General features: G+C 41.4%; 1 protein-coding gene across 10 annotated transcripts in view; it reads left to right on the top strand.

Moving 5' to 3' along the window:
- The window catches only part of LOC106085440 (protein qui-1), a 470,324-nt gene that overhangs the window by 329,846 nt on the left and 113,511 nt on the right, over positions 1–26,967 (top strand). For all 10 annotated transcript variants that reach the window (XM_059370582.1, XM_059370587.1, XM_059370589.1 and 7 more), the window contains 2 exons: positions 20,655–21,567; positions 26,162–26,604. In XM_059370582.1, coding sequence (XP_059226565.1) covers positions 20,655–21,567; positions 26,162–26,604 — 1,356 coding nt within the window. The remainder of the gene's footprint in view (positions 1–20,654; positions 21,568–26,161; positions 26,605–26,967) is intronic.

Raw genomic sequence — 26,967 nt, forward strand, 5'->3', positions numbered from 1 at the left:
ACATCTTTACCGACAGTAAAATTGCCATAAGGACAATAACAACCAGGACGATAAGGTCACTAACAGTCTTGCAGTGTAAGAAGGAGATTAACGCCTTCTCTGAGGATGGCAAAATCCGCATCGTTTAGGTGCCGGGCCATAACGGAGTAAGGGGAAGTAAAAGGGCAGACGATTTGGCGGTGAAGGCCAGAGGACTACCGTCAATTAACTAGGTAACCCGAAGCCTTTCGGGTCGACGCAGTCCGTCTTAGGGGAGTGGGCGACGAATGCGCATTCAACATTGTGCAATAGCGAAACGACCGGTAGGACGGCGAAAATCCTATGTGGGGATCCAGATCGTGACAAGACGAGACTATTAGTGAAAGGATGCCAGAAGGAGGTCAGTATAGCCATTTGTATGATAACGGGACACATAGGACTACGGGCTTAGTTATATAAAATCGGTGCGGCTTGTGATAGCATGTGTAGGGCATGCCGGGAAGATGATTTCCTTTGTCATTGCCCGGCTTTTGCTTCCAACAGATACCGGCTCTTAAGTGGAGACACAATATCAGACATGAACCAACTTAGGGGAATGGTATTGAAAACAATTAAGGATTTTGTAAGTAGCACGGAATTCCTAACTTAAAATGTTCTTTTTAGAGGTTTTTTTTTATAGATTTAGGAGCGCACAACAAGCCGAAATCTGGCTTAGGTGTATATCCATAGTAGCATGGGGCGGATTAATATCTGTACCCTCTTTTCAACCTAACCTAGTACGATACACAAACATTTTGTTCACCTTGAGGTTTATGAGTTCGCCAACAATTGCTGTTGTATGAATTGGGCACATAACGCTTGAACTCCATCACGAAAAACTTTCTTTTTAAATCAACTCAGAAGCAAATGCTTTTGATGACTTATATACCATATAATGAGCTGTCACTAAAACATATATTTATCATATTGCTTTCATTTCTAGTCTGACAGTTATACCAATGTAAACTTGGTAATACTTCGGGGTACTAACCCTCTTAAATAACGCCCAGGCTAAGATGGCGGCATCAGTATCGGCAATTGCCACATTTGCAAACTCGTTTTTTAATTCAGGTTTCTTTAGTTTGCCACAACAATGACTTATTCATATTTTCATGGCAGAAAGGTATTTTCGTTCTATGAATTCTTTTTCGATGACATATATGTGAATGTATATTGCGCTATGCCAACTAAAATAAAACATGAAAAAAAAAATTTTATTATAAGTACAAAAAAATTTTAAATACGCCAGGGAAATAACCTTCTGAATAAAATGCATATAAAAACCATTATTCTTGTTGAACAAGTATTAAATCCAATAACCAAGCAAAAATCCTTTTCGTTTTTTCGTCCCTTTTTTGTGCATGCGAACATTCACATCTAATTGCAAATTCTGTAAAATCGTGAGTTGCGAAAGAAGCAAAGCTCTTATCTCTGCCTGTTCATCTACATTTTCCATTTCATCTACAAGTGCTGGCTGTTTGGCCTGGACCGAATACCGTGAAGGTTACGCACATAGTGCAACGTACTTGAAAGCTACCTGTGTTGTCCTTAGGAGGCGTGTTGTTCGCCTCCAAATGGAAAGGAATGGTTTCTGCCTTAGATTTGTGTCCTTTCTCTGTCTTTTTGCATTCAAGTGGAATTCATTAAAAATTCCAAAAGTAAATGCAAGGCATGCGAATATCCTGTGGCCCATCTAGCAAACGTCGTGGCTGTTCCGCAAAAGTTTTTTACAATTCTGCCAAATTTTTCTTTTTTTATTCTTTGGAATAATATAATTGTGCCTGCACAGGTTGGCCAAATCTTTATTTCGCTCACATTTCGCAATGGGTATTTAGAAAATATGAATTGTTTAAGACATTGGCGTATCTTGAAGCATGTTGAGGGGTGGGAGAATTGTTTGCTTAGAATATGGAAATATGTTTCCAACAATAATAATGGCCAAAATTTATACACATAAACTTTTCTAAATATGTTAAATAAAAAAGTTTATATGTACAAAGCGGAAAAAGTTTTCTAGTATCTTCTATATTCACTAAGGTTTATGTGGCAGTCTGCCATTAAACTCACTTTGACGTTTTCGTCCATTGTGATTTCACAGGAATGGGAGAAGGAAGATGCCTTCTAACTCCTACCGTTGAACCATCCAGATCGCTTTGAAAAGCCCATCAGCTTAAGAAGGTTCATATCCTATAAATCGGGCAAGTCCTGAAAGAAATGAGAATCCTAAGCAGAACACCTTCTGACTGCCAGTGTGGTACACTCACAGCACATATTCCATTATCTTTTCATACCCGCCACCATAGGATAGGGGGTATATTCATTTAGTCATTCCGTTTGCAATACATCGAAATATCAATTTCTGACCCAAGTATATATATTTCGGATCGTCGTAGAATTCTAAGATGATTTAACGATGTCCGTATGTCCGTCCGTCTGTTGTAATCACTCTAGAGCCTTAAAAATTGAGATATTGAACCGAAATTTGGCACACATACGTATTTTGATGCACGCTGGTTAAGTTCCTGAACGGACCATATTTAGATACAGCTGCTATATAGACCGATTTTCCGATAAAGGGTCTAATGCCCATAAAAACTTTATTTTTCTTCCGATTTTGCTGAAATTTGAAATAGTGAGTATTTCATAACTGAACCAAATATATTTCAGATCGCACTATATTTAGATGTAGCAACCTATAGACCGATCTCCCGATAAAGGGTCTGAAGGTCATAAAAGCTTCATTTCTTATCCGATATCGGTGATATTTAAAACAGTTTGTTATCTTATGCCTCCCGATATCTGACCCAAATATGGTTCAGATCGGACTATATATAGATATGGCTGTCATATAGACCGAGATCCCGATAAAGGGTCTGAAGCCCATAAAAGCTTTAGTTTTCTTCCAATTTTGATGAAATTTGACACAGTGAGTAGTTTAAGGCTATAATTGATAATTGACTCAAATATAGTTCAGATCGGACTATATTTAAATGTAGCTACCATATAGACCGATCTGCCGATAAGTGGTCCGAAGATCATAAAAGCCTTATTTATTACCCGATTTCGCCGAAATTTGCAACAGTGAGTTACTTTAATCCTCCTGACATATGACTTAAATATGGATTAGATCGGTTCATATTTCGATATAGCTGCTATATAGACCGATCTCCCGATAAAGGGTCTGAAGGCTTTAAAAGCTTTATTTTTTAATTTATAATCATAAAACCGATTTCGCTGAAATTCGCAACAGTGAGTTCTTTTAAGCTTCTCGACGTATGACCTAAATATGGTTCAAATCGGACTATATTTAGATATAGCTGCCATATAGACCGATCTCCCGATAAGGGGTCTGAAGCCTATAAAAGCTTTATTTTTTACCCGATTTCGCTGAAATTTGAAATAGTTTGCAGTTTTAAGCGTCTCAATATCCGACCCAAATATGGTACTGATCGGACTATATTTAGATGTAGGTGCCATATACACCGATCTGCCGATAAGGGGTCTGAAGCCTGTAAAGCTTTATTTGTTAACCGATTTCGCTGAAATTTTATATAGTTTGCAGTTTTAAGCCTCTCAACATCCGACCTAAATATGGTACAGATCGGACTATATTTAGATATAGGTGCCATATAGACCGATCTGCCGATACGGGGTCTGAAGCCAATAAGAGCTTTGGTTTTTAACCAATTTCGCTGAAAGTTGAAACAGTGAGTAGTTTTACGCCTCCCAACATAGGGCCTAAATATAGTTCTGATCCAACTATATTTAAATATAGCTGCCATATAGACCGATCAGCCGATAAGGGTCTGAAGCCAATAAAAGCTTTTTTTATTACCCGATTTCGCTGAAATTTGAAACAGTGAGTAAGTTAAGACCTTCCAACATCTGACCTAAATATGTTTCTGATCGGACTATATTTAGATATAGCTGCCATATTGACCGATCTGCTGTTTAAGGGTCTGAAGCCCATAAAGGCTCTATTTATTACCCGATTTCGTTGAAATTTGAAAGAGTGAGTAGTGAGTATATTAAGATATAACTGCCATACAGACCGATCTGCCGATAAAGAGTCTGAAGCCCATAAAAGCTTTATTTTTTATCCGATTTTGCTGAAATTTTAAATACAAAATTCAACAGTGACTTATATTTGTTAGACCACTCAATGTCCGTGCCGAATTTGGGTGCATAAGTTCTCCAATTTTCACCAGATTGTGGCGAAAGGGGATGTACATATACACCCGAGATGGTGGGTATTGAAAGTTCAGCCCGGCCGAACTTAATGTCTTTTTACTTGTTTTTTTTTTTGGCGTCCTCACAGCTTTTGCAAAAGTCGCCAGCAGTCTGTCAGCATGTTTTCCGATCAGACAGTGACCTGTCATGACGGACACAATGACTGAGAAGCCTGTTCTAGCCAGCGTCAATAAAGCGGTAGACCTCTTCAAGTCAAGATTAGGCCATATAATTTTGCAGTGTTCACAACCCCCACTTTGTTACCATCTATTATTCGTTGCAATTCGGACCTAATCCTGAAGTCTGCGCACACATCGCATACCTACAGATTCCAGTTCCCCTGGAATATGTGAGATAGTTCCAAGTTCCGCAAGCCTGTCCTAAAATTCCTGAAACAAATCTGTAACCCGGTTCCCAGAACAGGTGAATTTTGAATAGTTTAGCCAATTCGTTGCGAGATCTGCGACAGGCGACAATCGAGGATGGTTCTTGAATTCAGAAATATTGTCCCTAGAGAATTAATTGCTCTCTGAGAAGATAGTTATGCCAATTGTCATTATAACATTGTATCTTAGCCACTATGCCACTCCGCTTGATACACACTACAGAGCTTAGGTAACTTTCTCTATATGATAAGTCCTAGTTCTTTAGATTGAACCGCAAATCCCAACTGGTCGTTTCGTTTCGAATCATCCGTATAGAAGTTTATATAACTTCAATTACCAGGGATATCGTAACTCGAATCTCTTATCGGGAATATTGGCACAATATTTTTATCAAAAAGCCTACTTGTGAACATCTGTCATTCGTTGTCCTTCGGGCCTAGTTCTGAAAACTTAGCTTACATGTCGCTTGAGGCATACCCACAGATTCCAGTTCCCATGAAATGTGTTAGGTAGTTCCTAGTCTCGCAAGCTCGTCTGCTCGACAATTCCCTGATAATATCTCTGTGGTCCGGGATCCGGAATAGGTGAATTTCGAACTGTTCAGCCATCTCGTTGAGAGATCTGCGACAGTCGAGGGTTGTCTGAGAAGAGCCTGGTTGTCTGAGAAGATATTTATGCCAATCATCGTTATGACATTACATCTTAGCCATTCAACCACTTCTTTAATTGCAAAGATTTCCGCACACTATAGTAGTTGCGTTACCTTTTCGATATGCCGAGTCCAAATTCTTCAGAGCACATTCCAAATCTCACCTGCTCGTCTAGTTTGAAACGGTCCGCATAGAAGTGAATGTAACTTCTTTAACTAGAGATATAGTAGTTCCAATCGGTTCTAATAGGTATAGCGGTACACTACTTTTTGTCAAATTGCGGCTCAGGTAGGGTGTAATCCACACTGCCTGGAACACCGGATATTGTATCAAGGATAATACAGTGTCCCTAACCGCCACATGACCAATGAGAAAGCTCCCTTAACCTCACGGCAGTGGTCGATGCAACAGTGTTCAGACGCATAAGATGCATCATTAAATTCAGTGCATCAGATGGTGTCGTCCTTAGTGCGGTTGTGATGCACAAACAAGCCATTCTTTGGATCCGGTTGAGTATTGAACAGTAGGTGGACTTTTGAAGCAGCGTCCACCAGACCACAACACCATATAGCATTATAAGTCTGACAACTGCAGTATAAACCCAGTGTGTGAAGCGCAGTTTGAATTCCCCAACTTTTGCCAATGGCTCTCTTGAATTTTATTATGAAAATGAGTGTTCTGTTATGAAAGTTCTTCTATTTTATGGACGAAACTCGTTTGTCGAGCTTTTTCGATTTTGGAGTGAAGATCAGGCAAAAGCATTGCAAGAGTTACCAATGCATCCAGAACAAGTAAAAGCGCGCTAAGTTCGGCCGGGCCGAATCTTATATACCCTCTACCATAGATCGCATTTGTCGCGTTCTTTTCCCAATATCTGTTTTTAGGCAAACAAAGGATAAAAGAAAAGAATTGATTTAATATTGGGCCTATATCAAGTTGTGGTCCGTTTCGGACCATAATTGAATTGAATGTTGGAGACCATAGTAGTAGTCGAAGTCATTGTGTAAAATTTCAGCCAATTCGAGTAAGAATTGAGCCCTTTAGGGGCTAAATAAGTAAAATAGAGAGATCGGTTTATATGGGAGCTGTATCATACTATAGATCGATTCGGACTATTTTTGACACGCATATTGAAGGTCATGGGAAAAGCCGTTGTACAAAATGTCAGCCGGATAATTATTACGCTCTCTGGAGGCTCAAGAAGTCAAGATTCCAGATCGGTTTAAATGGCAGCTGTATCAAGTTATTGATCGATTTGAACCATATTTGATGCAGTTGTTAGAAGTCATAACAAAACACCTCATGCAAAATTTCAGCTAAATCGGATAAGAATTGCGCCATCTAGTGGCTCGAGATGTCAAGATTCAAGATCGGTTTACATGGCAGCTATATCAGGTTATCAACCGATTTAGACCATACCTAGCACAGTTGTTGGAAGTCATAACAGAACACGTCTTGCAAAATTTCAGCCATATCGGATAGGAATTGCGTCCTCTAGACGCTCAAGAAGTCAAAACCCCAGATAGGTTTATATGACATCTGTATCAGGTTATGAACCGATTTCAACATACTCAGCACACATGTTGAAAGTCATAATAAAGCATCGCATGCAAATCAGACAAGAATTGTGCGCTCTAGCGGCTGAAGATGTCAAGATCCAAGATTGGTTTATATGGCAGCTTTATTAAAACATGGACCTATATAGCCCATTTACAATACCAACCGATCTACACTAATAAGAAGTATTTGTGCAAAATTTCAAGCGGCTAGCTTTACTCCTTCGAAAGTTCGTGTGCTTTCGACAGACGGAGTCCGAGTTACAAACAGAATGATGAAATTAGCATACCCCCATCCTATGGTGAAGGGTATAAAAAGTCACAGTTTGGTGTGGTTTATAGGCTGGTGGCATCATTGGACCGTACTTCTTCAAATAGGATGCCAATTGTAACGTTACTGTGAATGGTGAGCGATACCGTGAGATGATATCGAACTTTTTTTACCCAAAATGCAAGAGCTTGACTTACATGTCACGTGGTTTCAAAAAGAGTGTGCCACAGGCCACACAGCAGAGGTTTTCCTCTGCTGACCCATCTTTTTAGATCTACAGATTCCAAGCCTTCCGTAATGCATCTTTTAGTAAGTAAGTTATTAATAAAATTTTTTACGGTAGTGTTAATGCCTTGATACTCCTGCTCCTACAAGATTGACGTCAGTTTTACATTATTGAAAGCACCTTCCAAGTCAAGAAATGCTATCATGGTATATGCCTTGGCAGCGAGAGACGCTTCTAAGCCGACTAATTCCTGAAGGGCAGTTTTAGTGGACTTTCCCAGCATGCTGTTGCCGAAACAGGCGATCTCCAGTGGTCTTTCCCCTAAGATATGTTTCTATCAACCTCTCAAAAGTCCTTAGCATGAAGGATGGCACACAAGTAGTGCGAAAATCTTTCGCTTTCCTATGGTGCCGTTTTCCTGCATTTGGAATGAAAATTACCTTTGTGTCCCTCCATCCCACTGGTATGTTCGATATGCTGATACAGTCTTAGTATATCTACTTAGCCAAGGAGCTGGTTTATCGGACACAGCTTGTAATTCAACTGGTGATACTTCATCAGGGCCTGGCGATTTAAAGGAATCAGTGACAACCTCTTCTGGCGCCACGTTGTCCGTTGAAGAGTTTCCCGGTAAATGTGAATCAACGACCAGTGCTTCTTCACTTCCCACCGTAATAGGTTTCGATGATATGATCTTCCTTAGCCTAAAGGCCTGAGATGTATCCTCCACAGAGCTACAGAATTTCACCCTGTATTATTTTTGAGCCCTTTTCAGGGCTCGCTCATCATCGCTCAGCCTTATGGATTTCCCAATCGTGTGGTACCTTTATGGCTTTCACCCTGTTGAAGAGTTTTCTGCAGCCCTACCTTAGACCTGCTTGGCCCTTGATTTGGTTCTAGGACATGCAGATATAAACCAGTCATTAAGGGTTTGGTTATCCGCTTGATCCTTATGTCTATATCCTTCGCAGTTACCACTTCCTTTTCTGGTCTACATGGGATAGTCGTGCAGAATTTGTTCCGAAATTAATCCCAATCAGCCTTTCTTCTGTTTAGCCAAGGGTCCACTTTTTCAGTATTTTCTCCAAGGCTGAAACTAATATAACGATGATCAAAGAAGCTGTAGTCATTCAACACTTCTCAGTTATATATCCTTCCACTTATAAATTCCGATACAAAGGTTACACCTAGTACTTCCTGTCTGATCCTGGTTATAAATGTTTGTTACAAATCGCCAGATTTCAATTGATTACATATTCTATAAGCCGCTTACCCCTTTCGTGTATATCCGAGCTTCCCAATATCTGGAGATATTTTAGTAATTCTGTTTGGAGATCTATCAGTTTTTCCAATGTTTTGAATGAAAACAACGACAGACAGATGAGCCTGTTATACTTGTTTTGCTGTAGTTTATTCTACCCGCTAAAGTAGTCGATAAGTAGAACCAAGCTTGCCCTAAAAATCCGTTCCAGTCATACCAGCATGACTTCATGGCTCCATTCATCAAGCACGATTATTCAATCTTGCCCGTGCAATTTAAGTGACTGATAAAGGCAAATCGCCACAACATCTTCTTCTCGTGGAAAACCTCAATGAAGCAGTTCCTCTGAGCGTTGCAATATTTTACAATCGGCTTCCTACTGGTAGTCTAGCTTGGTGTGATGGGATCCTTACACTTCTAGCTTCTATTATTCCACAGAATTTCGCACAGGAACTTCTCCAAGTGAGATGGTAGCGACATTTCAGTTCCACATGGTGTAAGAACAAGGAAAAAGCAACCATAATCCAATACTCATCCTGAACTTCTATGGATCCAAGGGAATGCTTGACCTGACCGATGGTTCCATATATGATCACCCTCGGCTTTTAAAATTTTCATACAAAGAAATAGGATTAGATATAGCGGAAAGTTAACCAATTTCTGCAGATATGTTGTTAGTTAAAAGGCTGGTGAAATAGCGAACCTACACACACCAAACTCTTATTTCAGAATTAAAGCTTCGACGTTTTCATAATGAAGATCAAATTACACATGTTCTAGGCGCCCGATCACAGACTCTATCTCTAGCGACTTCAGAGCAAATTAAAACGCAAGTATAGGGACATTGTCTCCAGATGAAATGCTGATATTTAGTTGGTAAGGGGCTAATGACAGATCCTCGCTAATAAAAACTTTAAACGTCCTTAAATTCAGACAGTGTCACAGTCAGAATGTATAAAATATTCGCTTGCTTTAAAGCTTTTGCTTAGCATACATGCCGCTCTCATCGTATACATCATAACGACGACAGCATTTTGATTGGAAAATATTCTAAGAAAATGAAGACTATTGAAACTCCTTGCTTTTAGTGCTTCTCTGAAAATCCCAGGTAAAGAAAGAAATCATCCAATATCCTTAAATAACAGGTAAATGCAAAGGCCACAAAATATGGAGCAAACCTTTTTAAATAAAATGTAGAAAATCCAATTTGTTGAGTGTTTCAACTTTTTTCATTGTTACCTTCGTATTCCGGGTAGCCTACTACTAAACGACGACCAGTGGGACTGAAGGCAGTGAATGCAAATGTTCAAATGCTGCAGAGCAAAGCAAAGGAAGTGAGAAGGAATGACTGGCACACATCCTGCAACGTGACAAAGGACATGATTACAACAGCTTTGGCAAGAAAATAACGAAAAGGATGTACATGTGTATGGACTTATTCAATCCCACACACACACAGGCACACACACACACACACATCCAGAGACATCATGAACAGAAAATATAAATTATGGCCTGCCCAAAGCAGTGCAGGTAGCAAGACTTTGCTGTCATTCTCATGCTGCAAGGGGGGACATGGACATATGAGAAACATGGCGGTCCATGAAATTTGGTTATAAATATTAAATTAAACACAACCAAATTGAAAATGGAATGCTTGAATACTTTTTCCCTCGACTAGTATGAATGATAAGGGAACACATGGCGTTCGGCAGCAGAATATCACTGTGAAGAGCGCGGTGGCTTAAGTATGAGGCCAGACACCTTAAATTGAAAGACAACAAAGGCCACAGAAAACATTGTTTTTACTCATTCATTCTCACCATGGTGGATGGTGGGTCGTTGAATAACAAATGTTAATTGAATGTGATTTGTATCATTCATATGGCGATAGATTCGAAAGCGGGAGTTCGAGCTGACAGCGCAACAGAGATCCCAAACATTCAATTCAATCAACTTTTAATTCAACGACAACAATGTTCATTTAACCATAATGAAGGCAGAAAAATATTTGTGCCCAAATTCCAATGGCCACAATGAATAATTAATTCCTTTGGTTTGACTTCTGGCATCCTATTAATTTGATATGCTAGATTAAAGAAGGGCTTATCCCCTTTTTGGGTTGGCAGGATGTTGGGGATGAGGCCAAAGTCCTTTAAGCCTTAGATCCTTACTACAGATAACCATGGAGCATATAGTGGATACATGCAGATAAAAACAGCATACATTGTCAAAGGGAAATCGGTGGAGACCCTACACGGGGTTGTTCATAGGATAGAAGAATCTTTCGATGTCAGGATTTACAACTTAGAGGTATTCAATGTCCTCGAAGGGGCTTTTAACAATGTGAGGACCGACACACTGATTCAATCCATAGACCAGTACCGGGGAGTCGGATCTTTGGGGACTGAGTTAGTCATATGCTAAGAAACAGTTCCATAAATAGAGGATCTCATGACACAAGAATAAGGGATAAGGCGACACTGGACACGCCGCAAGGACAATTCTATGGTCACTCCTATAGGCGACCATCATAAATAGCCTACTATGGAACCGGAGTAAAAAGGGATTTAAGACCCGACGATGTTATAATACTTCCTAATGGCTGACTTCTGAATCTGCTATGCAGGAAGGTAGAAAGGATCTTGATCTACACAAGCCTCGGGCTAGACCCAGGGGCTTGAACGGTAACCCAGAGCAGACTGATATCTGCCTGTTTACAAGGAAGACAAAGGTGGGCCAATCTAAGGCGCCACGTATTCCCGGCACAACGATTTCAATGGCCGATTAGATCATTTCAAATACTTGGAAATGATCAAAGATAAGAAACTGAACTGCAAGTGTCACATCCAAAAGCGAGTTGAGAAGTTTCACAGATGTTGGACACTATGTAAACGGGTCGTTGACTCGAAATGAGGCTTCGCTCCGGGGATAGTTCACTAGCATGATAAAACCAATACTAACTTATGACTGCTGATTTTCGAGAGGAGAGTCTCAGTGAGGAGTCAGGTGGCACTGGCTCTGAATTAAACACTAAGTGCCAATGATACTCGAGATGATAAGGCGAGTTATTGGCGCCTTCAAATAACCAATGGCCAACATCAGCGTCTGTTCCCAGGTTAGGGCGACTGGCGGCGAGCGTCTGATCGTGGAGCAAACGGCTCGCCACATCGAGGGATACATGCAATCCCACAACACCCATGCGGTTGGGGCGCTGGGCCAGTAACCCGCCCCCGGAAAACATAGAACTACTATGAAAAACAAAGGAATAGTAAAAACGGACCCCCCCCCAACGTTGACGACCCACGCAAACGAAAAAAGTGCCATGATTTGCGGATCTGCACCTGAAATGTTCGCACTCTTTATAGAGAAGGTGCAGTATACGTGCTGGCGGATGTATAAGAGAAGTACAAGGCAGATATAACCGCCTAACAGGAAGTGCGATGGACTGGGAATGGCGTCCGTACAACACAAAACGGTGACGAACTATTCTATAGCTGCCATAAAACGAGGCATGAATTTGGTTGTGGATTTGTGGTTAGTCGGAGACTGAAACACCTAGTCTCCAGCCTTACTCCGGTGGATGAGAGGCTAACCACAATCCGCATAAAAGCCAAATTCTTCAACATCAGCCTTATTTGTGGCCATGGCCCGACGGAAGACAAAGACGAGCAGACCAAGGATATTTTCTACGAGCGCCTAGAGAGAGAAAATGACTGCTGCCCCGCCCATGATATTAAAATCGTTCTGGGAGAGGAAGACATTTTTGGTCCAACAGTCGGAAAGTTTAGCCTCCACGAGATAACGTCCAGTAATGGGTTGAGGCTGATAGATTTCGCCGCGGCAAAAAACATGGTAGTTAGTAGCACCAGATTTCAACATAAAAATATCCACAAAGCCACATGGCTGTCACCCGATCAAATCACGAGAAACCAAATTGATCACGTTGTGATAAATGGAAGACATTCATCCAGCGTGTTAGATGTACGATCGATCCGTGGAGCGAATATAGATTCGGATCCTGACATTGTTGCAGCAAAGATTCGCACCGGTTTGAAAATGACGAGGAAAGTACGATCTGACACTGCACGGAAGCTGGACATTGAAAAGCTGCAGACACAACAAATGGCAGCGGCATACTCCACTCGACTGACCCAAATGATTGATGAAAGCACTCCTTGTTCCGATGATATAATGGCGTAGTGGCAAACTATTGCCCACTCCATGGAAAATGCCGCGAAATCCGTACTTGGGTACCGAAAGCCTCCTCCAAAAAACCCATGGTACGACCAAGAGTGTCGAGATGCTACTGAAGCCAAGAATGCGGCATATAGAGCAACCCTGCAATCAGTAGCAACGCACTAGATGAAGGAGAGGTATCGTGAGAAAAGGAGAGAGGAGAAACGTCTATTCCGCAGAAAGAAAAAGGAAATGGAAAGACGTGAGTGCGAGCGATTTGAGATGTACAAGAGTCAAAATGAAGTCCGGAAATTCTACCAAAGAATTAAACACCAAACCGATGGCTTTGGTGCAGGCACATCCTCCTGCAGAGACAAAGAAGGAAATCTGGTAACTGACACAGATAACATGCTGAACATATGGAAAGAACATTTTACCCAACTGCTAGTGTCCGATGTTGGCGGCGAAGCGGATACCGCAGAACCAATCCCTGATGATGGTATAGAATGTTTACCTCCTACTATCTAAAGAACAACAAGGCAACAGGAGCCGACGGGTTACCCGCTGAACTATTTAAGACCCGAGACGACACGCTGATAAGGCGTATGCATCAGCTTATCTGCGCAATCTGGAAAGAAGAACACATACCCGATGATTCGAACCTCAGCATTATGTGTTCCTGTGGGACCTCAATGGACGAAAACGTCTATGTGAGTCTGATGGCAGACTGCCACACAATCCTAACTAAACCTAACCTACTCTCTATTGTCTGGTATTTTGGAGTTCCAGTCAGTGCCCGCAGGGATCTAACCCACCAAGAGCTGTGGCATCACAATGGCCAATGATTTTTGATTGCCACGTAAACTGAAACTTAAACCCCTGTCTTCAATTAGTTTATAAATTGGACTCCTATGCTGAGCCCATCTAACCCCTTTTCACCCCTTTCTGTTTCATTTCATTCATGAATGACATTGAATTGAGATGATACTATCACCCAATATAAAAAAGCGACAACTTGTCTTTGTCATGGAAATTATTTTATTGTCCGTCTGTCAGACATGAAAAAACTAAACCATCTTGAGATGGCTTCTTAGGAAATGTTATACCTCTAAACAAGGAGAGATTTCAGAAAAAACAAGTAAAAGCGTGCTAAGTTCGGCCGGGCCGAATCTTATATACCCTCCACCATGGATCGCATATGTCGAGTTCTTTTCCCGGCATCTCTTCTTAGGCAAAAAAAGGATATAAGAAAAGATTTGCTCTGCTATTAGAGCGATATCAAGATATGGTCCGGTTTGGACCACAATTAAATTATATGTTGGAGACCTGTGTAAAATGTCAGCCAATTCGAATAAGAATTGCGCCCTTTGTGGGCTCAAGAAGTAAAATAGAGAGATCGATTTATATGGGAGCTATATCAGGCTATAAACCGATTCAGACCATAATAAACACGTATGTTAATGGTCATGAGAGAATCCGTCGTACAAAATTTCTGGCAAATCGGATAATAATTGCGACCTCTAGAGGCTCAAGAAGTCAAGATCCCAGATCGGTTTATATGGCAGCTATATCAGGTTATGAACTGATTTGAACCATATTTGGCACAGTTGTTGGATATCGTAACAAAACACGTCGTGCAAAATTTCATTCTGATCGGATAAGAATTGCGCACTCTAGAGGCTCAAGAAGTCAAGACCCAAGATCGGTTTATATGGCAGCTGTATCAGGTTATGGACCGATTTGAACCATACTTGGCACAGTTGTTGGATGTCATAACAAAACACGTCGTGCAAAATTTCATTCCAATCGGATAAGAATTGCGCACTCTAGAGGCTCAAGAAGTCAAGACCCAAGATCGGTTTATATGGCAGCTGTATCAGGTTATAGACCGATTTGAACCATACTTATCACAGTTGTTGGATGTCATAACAAAACACGTCGTGCAAAATTTCATCCCAATCGGATAAGAATTGCGCACTCTAGAGGCTCAAGAAGTCAAGACCCAAGATCGGTTTATATGGCAGCTATATCAAAACATGGACCGATATGGCCCATTTACAATACCAACCGACCTACACTAATAAGAAGTATTTGTGCAAAATTTCAAGCGCCTAGCTTAACTCCTTCGGAAGTTAGCGTGCTTTCGACAGACAGACGGACGGACGGACGGACGGACGGACGGACGGACGGACGGACAGACGGACGGACGGACGGACGGACGGACAGACGGACGGACGGACGGACGGACGGACAGACGGACGGACATGACTAGATCGACATAAAATTTCACGACGATCAAGAATATATATACTTTATGGGGTCTCAGACGAATATTTCGAGTAGTTACAAACAGAATGACGAAATTAGTATACCCCCCATCTTATGGTGGAGGGTATAAAAAAAACTATAAAGACAGTGTTTAGTTTGCAAAAAAAAAATCAGAATACTATTTTACTTTAGACCATTTCTTGTTTCTGTTTTAAGTAGCAAACCAAAAAACTCTAAAACAAGTAAAAAAGGTAGATATATCTGAAAATAAACCGATCTGAACCATATGCAAGAGGGATGTCGATAAGCCTAACATAAGTCAATGTGTCAAATTTCAGTGAAATCGGACAATAAATGCGCCTTTTAAGGGCCCAAAACATTAAATCGAGAGATCGGTCTATATGGCAGCTACATCCAAATCTGGACCGATCTGAGCCAAATTGACGAAGGATTTTGGAGGGCCTTACACAACTCACTGTCCCAAATTGCGACGACATCCGACAATAAATGCGCTTTTTATGGCCCCAAAACCTACAACCTAGAGATCGGTCTATATGGCAGCTATATTCAAATCGATCTGTGCCATAGTGCAAAGTATGTCAAGGGGCTTAACTTAACTTATTGTCCCAAATTTTTGCGACATCGGACAAAAAATGCAATAAATGGGCCTAAGACCCTAGATCGGAGGATCGGTCTATATGGCAGCTATATCGAAATCTGGACCAATCTGAGCCAAATTTACGAAGGATGTCGAAGGGCCTAAGACAACTCACTGTCCCAAATTTCAGCAAAATCGGATCATAAAGGTGGATTTTATGGACCTAAGACCCTAAATCGGCGGATCGGTCTATATGGCAGCTATATCCAAATCTAAACCGATCTGGGCCATATTGTAGAAGTATATCAAGGGGCTTAACTTACCACACTGTTCCAAATTTCAGCAAAATCGGATAATAAATGTGGCTTTTATGGATCTAAGACCCTTAATCGGAGGATCGGTCTATATGGCAGCTATATCGAAATCTGGACCAACCAAACCAAATTGACGAAGAATGTTGAAAGGCCTTACACAACTCACTGTCCCAAATTTCAGCAAAATCGGATAATAAATGTGGCTTTTATCGGCCTAAGACCCTAAGTCAGAGGATCGGTCTATATGGCAGCTATATCCAAATATGGACCGATTTGAGCCAAATTGACGAATGATGTCGAAGGGCCTAAGACAACTCACTGTCCCAAATTTCAGCAAAATCGGATAGTAAATGTGGCTTTTATGGGCCCTTAATCGGAGGATCGGTCTATACGGCAGCTATATCTAAATCTGGACCGATCTGAGCCAAATTGACGAATGAAGTTGAAAGTTCTAAGACAACGCACTGTCCCAAATGTCAGCAAAATCGGATAATAAATGTGGCTTTTATTGACCTAAGACCCTAAATCGGAGAATCGGTCTACATGACAGTTATATCCAAATCTAGACCGATCTGAGCCAAATTGACGAAGGATGTCGAAGGGCCTAAGACAACTCACTGTTCCAAATTGCAGCAAAATCGGATAATAAAGGTGGCTTTTATGAGCCTAAGACCCTAAATCGGCGGATCGGTCTATACGGGGGTTATATCAAGATATAGTCCGATGTAGCCCATCTTCGAACTTAACCTGCTTATGGACCAAAAAAGGATCTGTGCAAAGTTTCAGCTCAATTTTTGAAGACTGTAGCGGGATTAAAACCGCTGAAATTTTTATAATCTCCACCATAGGATGGGTGTATACTAATTTCGTCATTCTGTTTGTAACTCCTCGAAATATTCGTATAAGACCCCATAAAGTATATATATTCTTGATCGTTATGATATTTTAAGTCGAACTAGCATGTCCGTCCGTGCGCCTGTCTGTCGAAAGCACGCTAACTTTCGAAGGAGTAAAGCTAGCCGCTCGAAATTTTGAACAAATACTTGTTATTAGTGTAGGTCGGTTGGGATTATATATGGGCCATATCGGTCCATGTTTTAATATAGCTGTCATATAAACCTATCTGGTGTCTTGACTTCTTGAAGGTCTAGAGTGCGCAATTCCTATCCAATTGGGCAGAAATTTTGCACGACGTGTTTTGTTATGACTTTCAACAACTGTGTTAAGAATAGTTCAAATCTGTCCATAACCTGATATAGCTGCCATATAAACCGATCTGGGGTCTTGACTTCTTGAGCCACTAGAGTGCGCAATTCCTATCCGATTTGGCTGAAATTGTGCGTAGAGGGACTAAGCACAACTCACCGTTCAGAATGTTAGCGAAATCGGATAATAAATCCGCCATTTATGAACTCAAGACCATAAATCGGTAGACCGATCTTTATACCAGCTGTATACAAATATGATCCGATTTTGCACTGTAATGATGTTATTGGAGGCCACCGTAGCGCCGAGATTACCATGTCCGCCTATGACGCTGAACGCCCGAGTTTGAATTCTGATCAGACCATCAGAAAAAATTTTCAGCGGTGGTTTTCCCCTCCCAATGCTGGCAACATTTATAAGGTACTGTGCCATGTAAAACTTCTCTCCAGAGAAGTGTCGCACTGGAGCACGGCGATCGAACTCGGCTATAAGGAGGCCCCTCATATATGAGCTTGAACTTGAATCGGACTGCACTCATTGATATGTGAGAAGTTTCCCTCTGTTCCTTCATGGAATGTTCATGGGCAAAATTTGCAATGAAATTAACCTTCATATGGTAAAAATAAGGATCCGTTCTGAATATCTCTATGTTTAAAGGTTGTATCGTGATTACAACTGACGGATGACCCCCGTCATATATTCCCAAAGTGGGAATCAAACGCGGCTTTTATGGGCCTAAGACCCCAAATCGGTCTATATGGGGGCTATATCCAACTATAGACCGATCTGAACCGTACAGGGAACTCATGTCAGAAAGCTTAATATAGCTCCTTGTGCCAAATTTCAGCGAAATAGAGTAATAAATGCGCCTTTTATGGGCCCAGGACCATAAATCAGGAGATCAGTCTATGCGGCAGCTACATCCAAATAAAAAACAGTCTTTACCATACATAGTACGAAACTCGAGGAGACTAACACTTAACATTGTAGCAAATTTCTGCGAAATCGGATAAAAAATGTGGCTTTAATGGGTCTTAAACCTTAAACAGCGCACCTGAATCCTCGGATTCAGGCCCCATTTCGAGCCAACGGCTCGTCTACATAGTGCCCAACATCTGTGAGCCTTCTCAGTACGCTCCTAAGTATTTGACCTTGTCACCTAAGTATCGAAATCGTCTTATTGAGGAAACGTGGTGCGTTAAATTGGCCCAACTTCGTCTTCCTCGTGTACTGGCATATTTCAGTCTTCTCTGGGTTAACATTGAAACCTCTTGGTCTAGCCCAGTCATATGCCATATGCAAGCCCCTTTCGGCCATTCTGCATAGCTCGTTCGGATCCTTACCCCTTAGAAGTATTATAACATCGTCTGCGTAGCAGACGGGTTCAAATCCCTCCTCAGTCAGCATCCGTAATAGGTCATTTATGGTGGTCACCCATAGGAGTGGCGATAAAATGTCCCCCTGTGGCGTACCCTGTGCCACTTTCTCCCTTATATTTATGCCGAGGGACATACAATTTATCCACCTGTTCCTTAGCATATACTTTATCCAGTCTCTAAGGACCGGGTCCACCCTGTACTGGTCTAAGGATTGGATCAGTATGTCGGTCCGCACATTGTTAAAAGCCCCCTCGATGTCAATGCATACGGCCAGTGGAGTACGTTTTGGCATCGAAGGATTCTTCTATTTTATGCACAACCTGGTGCAGGGCAGTCTCCACCGACGTTCCCTTGACATAGTCATGCCGTTTTGTATTTGAGCTGTTCGCTGGATGTCATACACTTTATCATGGTGTCCACAATACGTTCCATGGTTTTGAGTAGAAATGACGTAATGCTTATGGGTCTGTAGGCCTTCGGTGTCGCATAACTTGCCTTGCCGGGCTTGGGTATAAACACCACACTTGCCTCCTGCCAGGCTTTCGGAGTATACGAAAGTAACCTTTGTAGAGGTTACTTTAAAGTTTTTAGAGCGCCGGTTACTGGCTAATGTGTACGTCCATAGTGGCATGGGGCGGACTAATATCTGCATCTGCTTTTCAACCTAACCTGACCTATCCTTATAATTCTAGTACTGTAAATTTTAAGATTTTGAAATCTTGTTGTACTAGTAATGCCATTAATAAATGCTATTAATAATAATTGGGGCATCATTTTGGGTTGCGGCGATCCCAAATTACAAATACCTCTCATGTAATATCCATATTGTCATGATCGGCCTACATGTTCTTTAGGGCTTTTTCTTCCTCCCTGGACAAATTTGCATATAAGTTTCATATTCTACTTCCAAAACCCTTAGTTTGAGTCCCATATTGTCCTGTTCGGTGAACATGTCCATTTAGAGCATTATTTGGGGTGGGGTGACTCCCCTACGTACAGATCCTAAATTTTTATACAAGTTTCGTATTCTTACCTACAAATACCTTCCGTTTTGTTCACCCCTGGGACCTGACCCCAAATTTTTTATATAAATTTCGTATTCTACTTCCAAATATCTATCTTTTGCAGACCCTTATTGTCCCTTGCGGTGCAAATATCCGTTTTGGGGGTGGGGCGACTTCCCTTCACTTAGGGGACAAAATTTTGTATCAAATTCGTAATCTACTCTTAAATTCCATTAATTTGATACCCATATTGTCCCAATCGATAAACATGTCCGTTTAGGTGGGTTTTGGGGTGGGGCGTTCCCCAGATTATTTGATCAATTTCAAGTTTTTGAATTATTTTTAGCGAGCAAACCAAATTTCGCTAAAAACTGGTGCACACATCTCCGAGATCTGGAATTTTTTTAAAAATTGGGTTAAGGGGAAAGGTCCGCTACCCCTTTGGATATAACAAATTGGGGTGGGGCGTTCCCCAGATTATTTGATCAATTTCTTGTTTTTGGATTATTTTTTGTGAGCATACCAAATTTCGCTAAAAACTGGTGCAAATATCTCCGAGATCTGGCATTTTTTAAAAATTGGGTTAAGGGGAAAGGTCCGCTCCCCCTTTGGATATAACAAATTGGGGTACTCTCTATCCATCGAGGGTCAAACATTAGCATCTGAGAAAATTTCATGAAAATCGGTTCAGCCGATTTTGAGTCTTTAGGTAACATACAAACAAGCTAACTAACAAACAATCAAAGAGCAACACTTTTATTTTTATATAATAGATATAGTGTCCCAGATCAATATTTGTAGGTGTTACAAATGAAAAGGATAGATTGGTGTTCCCCCACCAATTCCAACAAGCCTATTACTGGCTTAGGTGTATGTCCATAGTGGCATGCGGTGGATTAATATCTGCACCCTCTTTTCAACCTAACCTAACCTATTCCAATATCAATTTTTCATACTCTCAAAGTTGCTAAATTTGAAATTTCATATAATAAATAAATGTCGTTTGACTGTGTCTTACGTCCCTGTTCCCTATAACCTCTTTAAATGTTAATTTATTTACTACTACGGGATTAATGTGCCAACTACAAATATTTCTTTTCTTTTTTAGGAAATCTTCCATGAACACTCTACACATTTGCGCATACTGAAGGAACATCAGGATGCTGCAGCCATTGTAAAGTCCACAGTGCCCGAACGTCTAAAAACCAATTTAATGGCCAACTTTCGAAATGGCAGCCGACATGCGCCCTATTTCATTTATGGCAGCCATGGCAGTGGCAAAAGTGCCATAATGACCGAATTGTATGGCAATGTGAAGAACTGGTTCCAGCCCAATTGTAGGGTGCATCGAGTCATACGCTTCGCTTCCGCCACACCACGATCAGCCTACAATTTGGAGTTGCTACGTGTGATATGCCAACAGATATCTATTATTTACAATATCCCTGAGGGCTATTTGCCCAAGGATGCCTCCTTTGATCCCCTGTACATAAACAATTGGTTCCAGAATCTACTGAGACGCATCGAGGATATGAATAATGACGTTTTATTTTTGTTCATTGACGATTTGCATTTATTGAATCCCTTGGACTGTGATATTGTCGCGGCCCTCTCCTGGTTGCCCACCTCCCTGCCTTGGAACGTGCAATTGATTTGTTCATCTACCCTGCCAATTGAACAGTTGAAGTTTACCCCCATGCAAAGGGATCGCTTTAAGTCGGGCGAATATCTATTCGATTTGGCGACAGAGGATAACAGAACAGAGCTGAAGAAACAAATGTCAGCTGACAATAATTTAACATTTATCGAATATGTTGACAAACAATTCGATCAGTTGGAGAATCGTTATGGACGCAAGGGTTTTGCCCGATTAGCTTCGTATTTGAGTCTTTCCGAGTTTGGCCTATCCGAAACGGAGCTACTTGAGCTGTTGATGCCCATTGATGATCCGGAGGCACAAATTGAAACGGAGAAGGGCAATTTTTGTTTCTCCTCGTTTAAGAAGATTCACAAAGAGATGAGTAAGTATGAAGTTTTGGAATTGTAATTGTTTACATCTAGAAAAATGTAAGTCCTTAGGCTTGGGAATTGATTGCAAATGTGTTGGTATGCCCACCACCGTTGCTAATATATATAATCTTGATCGAATCAAAGTTCGAATTTGACTCAGTCATGTCGCAATGTCTGTATGTCCGTCCGTTCGCATTAAATTCGTCTGTGAATTTTGGATACCCATCACCATTCACAGTTACGTTACGATTCGCATCATCTTTGAAGAAGTACGGTCCAATGATGCCACCAGCCCATAAGCCGCACCAAACTGTAACTTTTCTGGATGCATTGGTAGCTCTTGCAATGATTCTGGCTGATCTTCGCTCCAAAATCGACACTAATGCTTACTTGCGTACCCATTGAGCTTCGCCGCTGAACATAAGCCACATTTCAAAAAAATCCGATAGAAGTGAACCTTTTATGAAACCGTAGCAGAATTATGGTCTGATCTAAGTCAAGCCTATCAAGAACGTCGAGAATTTAACACAACTCACTGTTCCAAAGTTCAGCAAAATCGGGTAATGAATAATGGTTGAAAGACCGTGACAGCTATATCCAAATGTGGTCTGATCTGAACCATACTCTGCACGGACAACGAAAGGCCAAATTTCATCGAAAACTGGTAATAATTGCGATTTCTATTGTCCATAGACTTTACATAGATAGATCCATGTATATGGGGGCTTTATCAACAAATTTTCTGACCTAAACCATTTTCGATACGGACTTCTAGGGTTCTAAGATGACTCACTGTGCTAAATTTCACCGAAATTGGGCATAATTGCGGCTTCCATGGGTTTTAGAATTTAAATCGGGAGATCGGTCTACATTGTATCAAGATAATGTCCGATGTAAACCATGTTTGGTACGGATGTTAAGGTTAGCAAAATCAACTCAATGTGTCAAATTTCAGGGCAATTAGGTGATAAATGCGACTTTTATGGCCCCAAGACCACAAATTAGAAGATCGATATATGGTACCCATGTCCAAATATTAGCAGATCTAAACCATTTTCGGCATTAATGTTGAGGGACACTTAATGCAAATTTGTCCATGAACATTCCGTTAAGGACGGAGCCAAACTTCTCACATATGAGTGCTATCCAATTCAAGTTTAAGCTCATATAAGGGGCCTTCTTTTTATAGCCGAGCCCGAACGGCATGCCGCAGCGCGACACTTCTTTGGGGAGACGATTTTCCATGGCAAAGTACCTCACAAATACCTCCTTAGAGAGCCGATAAACCATACGCTAAGGAACAGGTGGATAAATTGTGTGTCCAATGTCATAAATATAAGGGAGAAAGTGGCACAGGGGGGCTCTTCATCGCCACTCCTATGGGTGACCACCATAAATGGCCTATTACGGATGCTGACTGAGGAGGGATTTGAACCCGTCTGCTACGTAGACGATGTTATACTACTTCTTGGGGGTAACGATCCGAACGAGCTATGCAAAAGAGCCGAAAGAGTCTTGCATATGGCGTACGAGTGGGCTAGATCCAGAGGCCTCGATGTTAACCCCGAGAAGACTAAAATATGCCTGTTCACGAGGAAGACGAAGATGGGCGAATTTAACGCACCAAGTTTCCTCAATAAGACGATTTCGATGTCTAACAAGGTCATATACTTAGATGTGATCTTGGACAGGAAACTGAATTGGAAGTGTCACATTCAGGAGCGTAATGAGAAGGCTCACAGATGGTGGGCACTATGTAGACGGGGCGTAGGCTCGAAATGGGGCCGGAATCCTAGGATAGTCCACGTGCTCTACAGGAGCGTGATTAGACCAATACATACTTACGCCTCAGTAGTTTGGTGGACTGCTATGGAGAAAAAGTGCAATATAAGGACCAGACAACAGGTTCAGAGAACATGTTGTCTTGGCATACGTGGAGCGATGAGGACCACGCCCACTAAGGCACTGGAGACTATTCTAGATATTCGACCTATTGACATACATATTAAGTGTGAGGCAGCCACTACGGCTATGGACTTAAGCCGATGGGAGAATGAATTGAGGATGGGAACAGCTCATACCATCGCGGTATAATCGAGACGATGATAGGAAACCTGGAAGTAAATGGAGAGGTTTCCGATCGGATACCTGAGATGAATCTTGAAGTCGAGTGCGCCGCACTGCTGCCATCGGCACAGTCGCGGATTGACGGAACCCTAGTATTGCCATCTAGAAGATCATGTTACACGGATGGATCAAAGCTAGAGGACAGAGTGGGTCTGGGGGTTTACATTGAAAATCCAGGGACTGAGATCTATTTTAGACTGCCTGACCATAATACTATCCTGCAAGCGGAGATCCGGGCCATCACGGAATGAGTGAAGTGGTGTGGTGCTAACGCGAGGACGTCGAGTCTGAACATCTTTACCGATAGTAACATTGCCACAAGGGCAATAATAACCAGGACGGTAAGGTCACGAACAGTCTTGCAGTGTAAGAAGGAGATTAACGCTTTCTCTGAGGATGGGAAAATCCGCATCGTTTGGGTGCCGGGGAAATGAAAGGGCAGACGATTTGGCGGTGAAGGCCAAAGGACTGCCGTCAATAAACTTGGTTAACCCGAAACCTTTCGGGTCGACACAGTCCGAGTTAAGGGAGTGGGCAACGAATGCCCATGCAACATTGTGGAAAAGCGAAGCGGTTGGTAGGACTTCGAAAATCCTATGGGGGGATCCAGATCGTGAAAAGACGAGGCTATTACTGAAATGAAGCAAGAAGGAGGTCAGTATTGCTATTGGTAACATAACGGGACACATAGGACTACGAGCTCACTAATGTAAAATCGGTGTGGCAAGTGATAGCATGTGTAGGGCATGCGGGGATAATGATGAGACGTTGGAGCATTTCCTTTGTCATTGCCCGGCACTTAGGTGGAGACACAATATCAGGCATGAACCAACTTAGGGGAGTGGTATTGAAATCAATTAAGGATTTTGTAAGTAGCACGGTAGCAGCTTGCTGTGCCAAGATTCAGCGAAATCGGGTAGTAAAAGTTCCTTTTATGGGCCCAAGACCGTAAATCGGGAGATCGGTTGTATGACAGCTATATCTAAATACAGAACGATCTGTGGAGGGATAACTTAAAATTTTCTTTTTAGAGGTTACTTTATAATTTTTAGAGCGCACAGCAAGCCAATTACTGGCTTAGGTGTATGTCCATAGTGTCATGGGGCGGATTAATATCTGCACCCTCTTTTAAATCTAACCTAACCTAGTTTTTATACCCTCCACCATACTTACATCGTCATTTTGTTTGTAACTCACCAAAATAATAAATGTATATATAATCTTGGTTGTCTTGACATTATTAGCCAAGTCCGTCTGTCTGCCCATCCCTCTGTTCGTCTGTCATTCCGTTTGCAACACATAGAAACATCCATTTCCGACCCTATAAAGTATATATATTCTTGATCGTCGTAAAAATCTAAGACGATCTAGCCATGTCCGTCCGTCCGTCTTTCCTTCCGAATGTCTATCTGTCAATCACGCTACGGCTTTAAACATGTAGATACTTGGCTGAAACTTTGCACAGAATCTTTTTTTTTTTTGTCCATAGACAGGTTAAGTTTGAAGATGGGCTACTTAGGACTATATCTTGATATAGCCCCCATATAGACCGATTTGCCGATTTAAGGTCTTAAACCCATTAAAGCCACATTTATTATCGGATTTCTTATAATTTGAATTTCAACATTCGCACTGTGTATCGTCAAGATCGAGCTATACTTGGATGTAGCTCCCATATAGACTGATCCCCCGATTAAGGGTCTTGGGCCAATAAAAGGCGAATTTAGTACCCAATTTCGTTGAAATTTGACGAAATGACCTATGTTAGGCTTATCGATATCCGTCCCCTATATGACTCAGATCGTTCTGTATTTAGATATAGCTGCCATACAACCGATCCCCCGGTTTAAGGTCTTAGGTCCATAAAAGGAACATTTAGTACTCGATTTCACCGAAATTTGGCAGAGTAAGCTGTATTAAACACTCCAACATCCGCGTGTAATATGGTGTATACTTCGATATAGCTGCCATATAGTCCGATCTTCCGATCTAAGGTCTTGAGCCTATAAAAGGCGTAGTTATTATCCGATTTCACTGAAATTTTGCAGGGTTCCTTATGTAAAGCTTTTCGACATCTGTGATCTTTATGATTCAGTTAAGTCTATACCTGGATATACAATAGCTGCCATATATACCGATCTCCCGATTTTAGTCCTTGGACCATTAAAGCAGCGTTTATTACCCGATTTAACTGAAATGTGACACAGTGAGCTGTGCTAGTCATTTCAACATTCACGTTCAATATGGCTCCCATCGGTCTATATTTGGATATAGCCGCCATATATATAGCGATCTCACGAGTAACTTAATACCTTTCTACTTGTTTAGTTTCTGCCTATAAAGAAAACCATGCAAAGAACTGGACAAATGCGCTCCATGGTGGAGGGTATATAAGATTCGGCCCGGCCGAACTTAATACGCTTTTACTTGTTTTGACTTAATTTTTATGTTCCACAATTTTCTTTCAACTTATTTCAGGTTTCCTGCTTCGCGATAAAATCATGTCGGCCAAAGTACTTATACACTGGCGATATCCCTATTGCAAAGAGCTGACACGTCGTCGTTACCTGGATGCTGACTCTACACGCTCCATGCACCTTGCCATAGCCAATATTTTCTTTCCCGCCGACAACGAGGATGCCGAAGACGACGATGATGACAGCACCGATCGTGACGATAGTGATGATAAACAATCGGTGATAAGTCAAACAACAATTAAGGATAAGGACAATTCATCCGCCGGTCGTAAATCATCAGCCCATCCCAACGATGACACCTCAACATTCTACAATCCCATGGCAGCGGATGTTTCCTACAGCATGCGTCATGTGGAGGAGAGTTGGCATCATCTGATGCGTTCCGATGATATGGACAAATTCAAACAAATTGCTGTGTGCAATTTCGATTTTCTACTGGCAGCGGTAAGTAGTTAAGATTTTCAAGAAAAAAAGAAACCTAAAACTGTGAATACTTTAAGCAAAATTTTCTCAAATTGACAAGAGAGTACTACGCTCATACCCTGCCCGTTAGGATTAATCCACCCTAAGGCAGCAATGGATTTTTGGAGGGGGTAAAAGTCTTCTCATTTTTGACTCTATCTTTACAAAACTTTTTACATTGAATATGGTTAAGAATAACGCCTTATTTGTTATGCATTCTTCAAATCGTCGCAACCCACTGTACTAAATTTCAGTGAAATCGCGTAGTAAATGCGCCTTCTATGGACTCAAAAACGAGATCGGTATATATGGTACCTATATCCAAATATACTACGATCTAGACTA

Source organism: Stomoxys calcitrans, chromosome 5 (genome assembly GCF_963082655.1).
Source record: "Stomoxys calcitrans chromosome 5, idStoCalc2.1, whole genome shotgun sequence".
NCBI classification, from domain to species: domain Eukaryota; kingdom Metazoa; phylum Arthropoda; class Insecta; order Diptera; family Muscidae; genus Stomoxys; species Stomoxys calcitrans.